The 11,232-nt window shown below is 40.2% G+C and overlaps 1 protein-coding gene across 1 annotated transcript; it reads left to right on the forward strand.

Moving 5' to 3' along the window:
• Window positions 1-979: 979 nt before the first annotated feature.
• Window positions 980-11,029, forward strand: asmt2 (acetylserotonin O-methyltransferase 2). The gene is made up of 9 exons (XM_063498961.1): window positions 980-1,294; window positions 1,389-1,479; window positions 2,002-2,176; window positions 2,581-2,710; window positions 2,876-2,944; window positions 3,025-3,143; window positions 3,873-4,010; window positions 6,494-6,616; window positions 7,854-11,029. Exons 2-9 carry the CDS (start codon window positions 1,399-1,401, stop codon window positions 8,063-8,065), a joined length of 1,047 nt encoding a protein of 348 aa, XP_063355031.1. The 5' UTR covers window positions 980-1,294; window positions 1,389-1,398; the 3' UTR covers window positions 8,066-11,029.
• The last annotated feature ends 203 nt before the right edge of the window (window positions 11,030-11,232 follow it).

Genomic DNA, 11,232 nt, shown 5'->3' on the forward strand with positions numbered 1-11,232 from the left:
AGCCTTTTCTTCCTGTTTCCTTTCTCTAAAAATGTCTTCCTGACATTAACCCCTCCATAGAGAATATTTCTGATAGTCTTTAGCAAACAGCTGATTGATCATCTAATGGTCCAGATGCACGTATCATGATTTTTCCAGTTTCTTACAGACTTTAAGATATTGTCCGTTTGTTAAAGATCATTTTTAGGTCTGCCACGTCTTTTCTCCTCCACTTCTTTGTTTTAATTTATTTCTTAAGGACACATTGCACGTCATGCTGAGACATGCCAGGTTTCAGCTGATAGCTGTTTTGAAATCACCTTGTTTTTACCAAAAACCTGTCAAACTGATTTTTTTATTCAACATTCAAGAAGTTTATTGTCATATACACCACAAAACACAAGTGGATACGCAGAGCAATTAAATAAACAAATAACTAAAATAAAGAATAGACTTAACTCTGAGCACAGAAAATAATAAAGTAAACAAGTGCTTATGTAGCTTATGTGTGGGTGTAGTAAGAATTTAAGGTGCAAGTAGTTGCAACACTGTCACAGTGGTAATATATACAGAATATGTAATATTAAAATTGTTTATATTGTATGACGTTGTATTATGTTGTATATAAATGTACAAAATTGCAAATTTACAGGTCAAAGATTTCGACAGCTCGATAATTAGTGAGTTTTCATAGGTTCAAGTCAAGAAATCGGAACAAGTGTTGTGTTTTTTATGACAGCCTGGTTGTAACAAGGTAACACTTTGTCCCCCCTCTTGTCCTTCATAGCCAGAAAAATGAGTAAATATTATTTGTGCTTACTAATTTCTTGTCCCGGGTTCACTGTCATATCCAGAGACACCGGAACATTTTAGGTACATGTAATACCAATAATAGACATTAATCCATATTTCAGAGCTGCATTTATTCATTCACGTGGAGCGTAAATCTCTGACATCAACAACAACTCAACTGCGCCTCCCTCCGCCGCTGATTGATTCGGGAACTACATCACAACGTGTGTGAGTGAGTGTGAGTTTGATGTTGGCTGTTGTGGCTCATGCACTGTCGCCGTTGTGTAAAGCCAAAGCGGGTTTCTCCTATTGCTTTCAGCAAGATCACGGATCACGGATGCATCTTAGCTGATTCTCTGCCGACCATTTCCCAGCAGCAGCTCCATCACACACCGCCGACATTTTGGCTGTTTTATCTAAAACCCAAACTAACCGTGCTGCACTTACACCCTCTAAAACCATCATCATCATAATAATCATCCGCCTTCACCAGACTCGGATCCTTCTGGCTGCTTTCCAGACGGTAAGTGGTGATCCCGTGGAGAGTGTTTGTCCACGTTAAGCGCGAGTTTTTCCTCCGGCTGTGAGGGCGTTGTGTCGGTATGTTTCCCCACCAGGAGCGCAGTAATGGCAGAGCATATGTCCCAGAGTGAGCTGGATTACCCGTTCAAACTTCTGGAGTATTTTAACGGCTTCAGAGTGTCCAAGGTAAACATTTCACGGTTTATCTTTGGGGAGTGTCAGCCTGGTTTAATGTGTGTAGATTCAGATTTTCTCCACTATATGCAAGCCATTAATTAAACCTACGAATCAAATCTACGAATATAATATGTTATATATGTATTATACTAGACAGCAGTACATAAAATAGCTCAAATGAATCCCAACTTTACCTGCATACATTAGAACATTTCGTGCTGTAATTATTATAATAAAGAAACGCTATCAATCTGAAAATGGCCTTTCTGTATTTTGACTAGTTTAGCTGTGTCCACAGCTTGCTCCAACTGAGACTAAACATGCAAAAACAATCCCATTAGAGGCCAATAACTGGAGGGAAGTTGTTCCTGAAAGTCTATAGCAGCCACCCAGTGGAGAACATTAACCTCCACACTTCAGTGTAGTCCACCGGGAACTGCACCTCAGTGGTGGACCGGCAGATCCTCATAGTTTTTTAACTAAAAGTCTGCCTACCAGTGCCAAGTTGTTAACTTGACAGTCTTTCCGCAGGTGATATTTTCAGCCTGTGAGCTGGGAGTATTTGACCTGCTGCTCAGGTCCCAGGAGCCTTTGAGTGCCCAGCATGTTGCTCAGGAGCTGGGCACCAGCTTGGATGGGATGGAGAGGCTGCTGGATGCGCTGGTGGGCATTGAGATCCTGGAGGTTGAGAAGACAGATGGAACAGGTGAGGAATAGGAGGAGGCGGGTATAGTGTAGCAAGCAAAAGATCCCTGCTTTGTTTCTGGGAGGAGATGCAAACCCCTCGGGGTTGTGTCAGGAAGGGCACAAGGGGTAGAAATCTGTAGAGCTACCCGCTGTGGTGACCAAAAGTAGTTTTTGATGTACAGAGAGAAGGAAACTACAAAAATATGATGGTTTCTGCCTGGGCATGAAAATGATCTCCAGTGTGATCATTCCAAAAAGCCAACATGTCAAATTTAAGCTACATCAGGGTTGATTTATAATCATAATAATATTATAATAAAAAAAGCTATAATTAAATTGTATATAATTTTGTAATAGTTACATTTAGCTGCTCTTCTAAGGCTTTCATTTTAATTTATTGCTCTTTCTCTTCTATTAAAACAGCTTTGTACAGCAGCACCGACGTGGCAAATCTTTATCTGGCCAAAGGCAGCGCCAAATCTCTCCATGACATGATCGTCTACCAATCCCAAACCATCTACCCACTGTGGAACAACTTGGTGGATGCTGTCAGGTCTGTGTATTCACATGGGACCACATCAGGCTAAAATACCACAAAAATGAGCTGATTTATCAGGGCTTTTAGAAATGTTTGGAGATGTAAAGCAACCATTCTCTTTCACTTAGTGTTATTTTCATGAGCAAAAAGAATTGTTCCTTATCCTCTGTCATCATGCAGGGAGGGGAAGAATCAGAATGAAAAGACATTCGGCCTTCCAGCAGAGGAGGTCTTCCAAGCCATTTACAGGTTGGTGTTGATCCCGCTGCTTCAAGTGTGGCTTTGAGCTTGTTAGGATTCAGTATATGAACCTAAACTGTACCGCACAGATCAGAAGAGGACATGCTGAAATTCATGGGTCTGATGAACTCGTCATGGGTTCTGGATGGACATGACGTTGTGACAGCGTTCAATCTCTCCGGCTTCCAGAACATAGTAGATCTTGGAGGTAAGAGGCTGTCAGGGATGCTCTGACATCTGAGAGGGCCTGTTATTCTTCCCAAGAAGGCAAATAGATATACACACACCTATCAGACATAACATTATGTCCACCTTTAAGTCGTTTAAATGGCGAGGTGGGGCCTCCATGAATCGGGGCTGTTTGTCCAGCACATCCCACACATGCTCAATTGGATTGAGCTCTGGGGAAACCATTTTTGCTTTGTGGCAGGGCACATTATCCAGCCTTCACTCCCCCACATGCATCAATGTCTCTTGGTCACTCATCATCCTGTCACTGGCTCACCACTGCTCCTTCATTCGACCGCTTTTGACAGATACCGACCTCTGCAGACTGGGAACACCCCACAAGAGCTGCAGTTTTGGAGATGCTCTGACCCAGTCGTCTAGCTATCACAATTTGGTCCTCGTCAGACTCGTTCAACTCCTTAAACTCACCCTTTTTTCCTGCTTCTAACACATCAACTTTGAAGACAAATGTTCACTTGGTCCCAGATATATCTCGCCCAAATAGGTGCCATGAAGAGGAGATAATCAGTGTTATTCACTTCACCTGTCAGTGCTCGTAACGTTATACCTGATTGGTGTAGATACCTCAAACTCATGTATACCAAAAATGAACATTTTGAAGGATTGTTGTTCTGAACAGGACCAACCTGGCTTCCTTGTATCGTTTCCCTCTGATAAATGTTGATCGCTGTTTATGAATGATTGCTAGGTTGCACTGGTGCTTTGGCCCGTGAGATGGCAAAGGCGTATCACTCATCCACCGTCACAGTGTTTGATCTCCAGCAGGTCGTGGAAACGGCTCAGAAGCATTTCTCTCAGGAGAATGATACTATTGTATTTCAGTCTGGTAAGTCTGCTATGGATTATTTAAAACACCTTAAATGTTTAAGAAAAAACATACATGAGGGTGATTGTAAGTCACCTACTAATCGGAAAGTTGGTGGGTTCATGATCCTCTGCTACTAACCCCAGGTTGCTCTCCAATGCTTCCATCGGAGTATGAATGTGTGTGAATGTTAGATAGAAAGTCCTTCCCTAGAAAGAGCACAGAAAAAAGTGCTTGTGCGAATGAGTGTGAATGGGTGAATGAGGCAAGTTGTGTAGAGCGCTTTGAGTGCTCAGATAGAGAACCAGTCCATTTAACATTTACATGACAGCAGGGCTCTAGACTAACTTTTTGACATGGGCGCACCGGTACGCCTAACTTTAAAAATTTAGGCGTACCGGCACAAAAGTTAGGCGCACTCAAATTTTTCAACCGGATCGCTTAACACCGCAGTTTTACATGTGCACTTTCTTTGGGGGGGAAGTCCATACAGACAATATTCATTTCTAAATTATTAACTAACAAACTTGTGCTTAAAGTGCTTTGTCAATATTGTAGAAAATATTAAACTTAATCATCATCTTGGCCTCCTCTGACGACCTGTTTGCTGTTGCATGCTGCTGAAAGGCAGTGGGGAGAGGGGACACTTGGGCAGTGCATTTATTGCAGCATATAATGTGTTTTCTGGGTACACTGTGCTTTTTCAGCATTCAAAGATTGATGGCACCGTGTCAGAGCACTGGCTATGAATTTCAGACGGATCAGGCCTTAACTTGACACAAAAGTTATCAATAGTTCTTTTCATCTTTTCTTATTACCCACAGCTACATCCACTTATGTCAGGCCTAGGCTGCTCACTAGGGCTGCGTATCATCACTGATTTCTATAATCCATTCGATTCCGGTTCTCAAAGTCCTGATTCGATTCAACTTAGCCTCAGACAGTCAGAAATATTATAATTCTGATCATTTATCAGTACTGATACACATGAGATTTCATCAGAATTGTGAACATCACAGCAGATGCCTTTGTGTGAAAGTAACTGAGAATAAAACACGAAAAAAGAAAAAGAAAAGAAAAAGACAACGGCCGACAGCGCTGTAAACAACGGTAGACTGGTGGGTAATAAGCAAATGAATAATGCAGAAAACAGATTTGAGACGGGAAACTCTTCTTGAACTACAGAGGGAGAGAGAGAGAGAGAGAGAGAGAGCTGTGCATGAAGTGTGATTTTTATCGTGATGGAAGAAAAACAGCAAAACTCAGAGGGAATTCATGACGACATTGATCAAATGTGAAGCGTAGTTTGCTGCTTCTTTTGCTGCTGGCTCGGCGAATTTTGGTTGGAGAGAGACAAAACCTGCAGCTCAGAATCAGCGCAAAAAAAACGGAAACACAGCGCGGACCCGACGCATCAGAATCGCTAAGCTCCGACAGTGTGTCCGTGTTCGGGCCGTGGGGTGAGAAAGCCGAGAAAGATGTTGAGAATAGATTCCTTGATATAGATCAGAGTTAAAGAAAATATAGTTTGTGATTGCTTGCAACATTATAATATTGTGGTTAATGAGTGTAAGAATACAAAATAGAAAATAGGCCTGTTATGGGAACAAAGAACTGAGGTGCAGGCCAGGAGGACAATCGCAGAGACCGGCGTTGTCTCAACAAAGACAAAGCTGATTCTGATGCGTCGGGTCCGCTCTGTGTTTACATCTTTGTGTGGAATCCGTTAATGAATCGATATCGCTTTATTCAAGCTACTCACCTCTCTCTTCCACCTGCACTTTCAACTGGACCACGGCCAATCAGAGAGGTCCCGCCCTGACTATCTCTGATTGGTTTAGTCCACGATAGGGGCATAATGTGTGTCTGTTTTTGACCACAAGGAGAGTTGCAGAGATTTTTTTTTTTTGTTACCCGAATATTTGTTTTTAGTCGCACCACTTAAAAATGTGGTCGCATTTGCGACCAAATTGGTCGCACTCTAGAGCCCTGGACAGTGATAGTCATACATGTAGTGTTTGAGGGGAAAATCTAACAAAATATACTAAATAAAGCTAATCTTTTGTCTGTCCTAATCTGTCCTATATGCTGTTATCATAGTGGTTGCTAACTTTATATAACAAGGTCCATATAACATAGGTATAAGTAATCCCTAAGAGTCCAAAGCTCAGACTTCAAAATGCTGCCAGTCTTTGTGCTCTCAGACACCTAGCTTTGGTCACACAACCACTTGCTATTCAAACCTCCTGTTTGCAAGGTGCAGCCAATCAGAAAAAAGCTGGGTTAAAAAAGACGAGGAAAGGAGCTTAAACATCTCGTTGCTTATTTTGAAATCTGAATCATGCATAGCTACTGTTGTATAGACCAATGATAAAAAGATGACATTGGAAGTAGGTATAATAGGTCCCCTATGAGATTAGTTAGGAAAAAAGCATTTTTTATCTTCACTGTGACCAATAACCTGGTAAATACGTCTTTATTAATGCTGCACCCTCTATGTGCAGGAGATTTCTTCACTGGTGAAATCCCCACTGCGGACTTGTACGTTCTGGCCAGAATCATTCATGACTGGCCTGAAGAGAAGTGCCTGATGCTGCTGAAGAAGATCTATGACATGTGTGCACCAGGTCAGTACACCAGGTACATGTGGGGTTTTGTTGTTTTAGCGACAAACCACTGAATGTGGCCTCAATATTTGTTTGTTTGCATGAAAACGCCAGTGGGTGACATCATGTCCCTGTAGAAGCTGAGAATGACCCCAAGAAAGCCATCCCTGACATCAAGCATGGCGGTGGGAGCATGAGGCTCCCATTCTAAATTTTTCTATTTTTCCATCTTTCCTTCTCAACACCCAAAAGCATAATGCTTCCACCGCCATGCTCCTGTTTGTGTAGCACTGTATAAATCAATTAGTTGTTCTAGCTATTCAACATAACCTCTTTCTTATGTCATGGTTTATCATACAGCATCATACTCTATGTTCTGCTCTCACCTAATGTTATGAGTGAGATCTGTCAAAAGTCTGGGAAAGTAGAGAAGTAACACCTTCAAAAACAGACAAGTTATATTCAGTTTGTGTCAAAATGAGACATTTTCTTACCGGAGTTAGTGGCCAGCTTGAAAATAGCCACTAGTATTAAATGTCAAATTGCTAATGAGCTTCATCAAAAGAGTAATAATAATATGAGTATATTATTGAGCGATCAAATTTGAAGTTGACATTTCCGAGCTCCCAGTTGGAATTTTCATCTGGAACGTCTACTCAACTCAGAGCAACCACACCAATCCTGAGGTAACAATCATAGATGGTGGCTGTGATGTAAACAGTAGTAAAACTGCAAAACTTGTCATCTGTACTGCCATTGTTGTGTATTTGTAACTCAGCCCACTCATGAGGCTCTATCTTTGAATGCCCTGCAGCAGTGTTTTTAAGCACAAAAAACAAGTATTACATTGTTTTTCTAGTGACACATGAATAGCTCTACCTTGGTAATAATGAAAACAAATCCTATTTTTTTCCCGCTTTTGCAACTTTACTGCCGACACTTCCAAGTTCCAACTTCCGAGGTATCTGGAACACAGCATAAATAACAGTTTTAGTAATTGTTTCCATTTGTTAATGATTTGACCAGTATTTTATCTGCTGCACTGTAAGATGTTCACAAACCTGCTGGCCAACACTAGTTTACTCCACCAAGTACTAAATCATGTGTTTCGAGGGGATCAAACACTTATTTCACTCAGTAGAGTACACATTGTTGCTATATTTTCTCAATTTTTCATTTGATTATTATACTTATAACAGTTTTTGTTTCTATTTGAAACAAAAACTGCTTTCAGTATCTTTGTTTGTCCTCCTGCCAGGCGGCGGCGTCCTGCTGGTAGAAGCGATGCTGTTTGAGAACAGACGAGGGCCTGTCATGACTCAGCTTTTCTCCCTCAACATGCTGGTGCAGACGAAGGGCAGGGAGCGCCCACCGTCTGAGTACACACACATGTTCAGCAAGACCGGCTTCAAGAACATTCAGGTCTGCCGCACGGGCAAATCTTATGATGCCATATTGGCCATCAGATGAGCTCAGACAGAGAGCGGGATGCTTAGAAAGCATCTGTCAAAAGTCTGGGAAATTAGAGAAAGGTTAAGTGGAAACTTCAAGGCCTCGATAAGGAACAGATGTCAACATCAAACTATAAACTGGGGAGAAAAAAAAGTTGTCCACATGGATCTCCAGTTTATGTTATCGTCAACACTAATTATGTTTTTAAAATTTTTCTTACAGTTCACCTTGTCTTTCGACCACACCTCTGGATAGAGGTTGCTGCTATGATAGATAATATCTTTTAGTCATACTTGCGTCTATAAGTAATGTTCTCACCTTACACCAAGCAAAATAAGATCTAAGAATGGGTTCAAATTAAAAAACAAATTTAACATTTGATGAAGATTTTCTCTCTTGATACCACTCTTATGGTTGTATGCTAAATATGAAGCTACTACCACCAGCAGAAGCTTGTTAACTTAACATTAAGCTAAGCTAAGCTAACAAGTAACTGTTTAGCATAGTTAGCATAAAGACAAAACTAGGTTAACCTGCAGATATGTTTAATTTACCTTAACTAAATAAATACACTAAGCTAATAAGCAACTGGTTAGCTCAGTGTTGAGGCTTCTGACATGAATTCATTGCTCAAGAGTTGTTCACCATATTGAAGATGACACAACAAGTGTTTGCATGGGAAATGTGTGTTCCGCAATGGGTTGGCTCTCGCTGGGTGAAAATGGTTGCAAAATATGTGCAGGACCAAAATCATCCTAGTGATTGCTTTGGTTGCTAGCACATTGCTTGTAGTTTTTCGTGGTTGTCTGCAAATACTCATCTAGCTGAGAACTAGTACATTTTTACAATTTGTAAAAATGAGTACACACACATTTTTACAATTTGTAAAAATGTTACGCAAAGTGGAAATGGAGAAGCCGTGCCTTACCACTGGAGCCAAACATGTTTCACAAGTTGCAACTTTTACTTTGAAGGCAAAGAGTCTTTATTTCTAGTTTGTGTTGCACTTTTTGCAGTTTCACTAAAGTTTGGAGAGTGGCTGGGAAGTGTTTGTAGTCAACTCTGTCACTTCCAGTCAAACTAGGACAGCAGCAACATGCTAGCAACCAAAGCAATGACAGAGAGGTTTTCACCAGTTGGTTAAACTCGTACCTATGGCATTTAGAAGCTGCTTGTCTACGTCCCAGTGACTACTATCAACTTCAAGAAACTGGTTGGGGTATACTCACTTCCCTTAGAGTCAGTAGTTGCCAGATGATCACAGACCACTTGACTGGCTTGTGTGACTGGGGCTTTATTTACTTGATCCTACATTATCACTGTGATCATCACACATCCAAATTGGTGGACGAGTTAATGTCAACACTGACACTCGCTTCTCTACAAAACCTTTAAAGTTCTCCAGCTTGTACCTTTAAAAAGATAAGTAGCTGTTTTAATGGTTCCCTGGTCTAGTAAGTCTTTATCTATAGTTTAAACTAGGCTAACCAGCTGCTGCTTTTAGTGTGTTATTTTATAGAGACACCTGAAACTGGGCTCAGCCATCAAATCTGTACCTAATGCTCTGTAAAAAACAACAACAAATAATCTGTTATTTCATAAGTGTTTCAATGATAAACAATGATTCAATGATAAACACTGACACAGACAGTGTGAAGCTGATAAAAATGTTTACTGAAAAAATGGTGTTACAGTAACAGTACAATTAGTCAGAACAGTGTTTTTATTATCAGTTTGGCACAGCCATCTATGGAGTTAGTGACCATGTATCTACAGATTTAGTGTAGCTTTTTATGACTATTTTTATGCCTATTCAACCAGAATATTAGACCAGTATATCATAGCGGGCACTGTGTATGCACCCCAAAACCTTTTTAAACATTTTTGCACAAAGTTATTTTTAGAATTTTGAATTACATCCAGACTTCAGATATAATCTGATCATAAACAGTTTTTAACCAGATAAAGAAAAAAGTCATTTTCACACTGTTGGGAAAACTGAGCCTATAATATTTGTTCATGCAAAAATCAGACTGTAAACCTGCTGCCATCATTGCTTTCATTGTTCTACACAATATTTTCTCAGTTGTGTCTATCTTGTAACGTGTCTGTCATTTCTCAGTCTCTGTAGAAAAGTCAGTTTTGTCTGTCTTGTAGATCTTACCAAGTCTGTGCTAGATGTGTGTGTCTTCATGTATTTAATGATTCTTTTTCACTCACAGGAAGACACGTCAGACTAAAAACAAGTGAAGTTCAAATAGGAAAAATACTGACCTTTAAATTTTAAAAACAGTGATGTGATGTGTGTGAACGTGCGCGTGTTCCCAGCTTTCCTGTTCACTGTGACGAGTGGAAGATGAGACTCAACTGGATTTAACCCTTTATGATCACCTCTGTTTACCTTCATCATTCCTCTGCTGCTATTATGAAGTTTTCACTGTGTTGGCTGGTTGAAGAAAAAAAGAATCACTTGGGTGCTGTTTAAAAAACCCTCTTTGTTGATGTCTGGTGCATTTTGTCATTTTATATATTTTATTTTTTTATGATGTTAGTTAGCGAGGCTTCAGGAACTGAAGCTCTTGTTCACACCAGAAGCCGACTCGCATCAAATCGGCTCCTCATAGCTGCTGATAAGTTCACACGTGAATTAAAACATGTGTTAATGGAGCTGTGAGATTATGTTTTATTAGCATGTGTGTCACTGATGACATGTAAATGTAGAATAACAACATGTGCAATAGAAATGGAGCATTTGAGTTTGACCCTCCTCCTCCTGCTCATTCCTGTAAGCATGCATCCTTCAGACACACATCTTGGATATTCTGTACAAAAAGTTCATTTGAACAACAAATATTATGTTTATAATTTTTTGTATTAAAAGTCTTGCATGTAAACACAGCCACGGGGTGTTGGGAGTTTGTCCTTGTAGCTGATACTGTGACAGTTCTTTAGTCTTAAATATTTATTAGTAGACTTTTTTACAGCCTCCCTGAATTTTTGCCTGGACTTTACACAGTTTACACATTAGTTATTGTATTATTATTGTGTTGAATTGTTCTTTGTTATCAAAGCAGCAATTTTAAGAAGTCATATCCAATATGTAATGTGATCATTTGTCTCGGTTTCTCCTTGCAAAAATTACGAGGATCCAAGAATTATAGATAATGAGTCTTGCAGGGTTTTTT

This window comes from Pelmatolapia mariae, linkage group LG16_19, assembly GCF_036321145.2.
Source record: "Pelmatolapia mariae isolate MD_Pm_ZW linkage group LG16_19, Pm_UMD_F_2, whole genome shotgun sequence".
NCBI lineage: Eukaryota > Metazoa > Chordata > Actinopteri > Cichliformes > Cichlidae > Pelmatolapia > Pelmatolapia mariae.

What these genes read in the sequence shown, in the direction of transcription:
- asmt2 (XM_063498961.1), top strand. Translation starts at nt 1,399, where the DNA reads ATGGCAGAGCATATGTCCCAGAGTGAGCTGGATTACCCGTTCAAACTT. An exon ending in TGAGAAGACAGATGGAACAG is followed by an intron (nt 2,177 to 2,580) that starts GTGAGGAATAGG and finishes CTATTAAAACAG; the next exon opens with CTTTGTACAGCAGCACCGAC. An exon ending in AACTTGGTGGATGCTGTCAG is followed by an intron (nt 2,711 to 2,875) that starts GTCTGTGTATTC and finishes GTCATCATGCAG; the next exon opens with GGAGGGGAAGAATCAGAATG.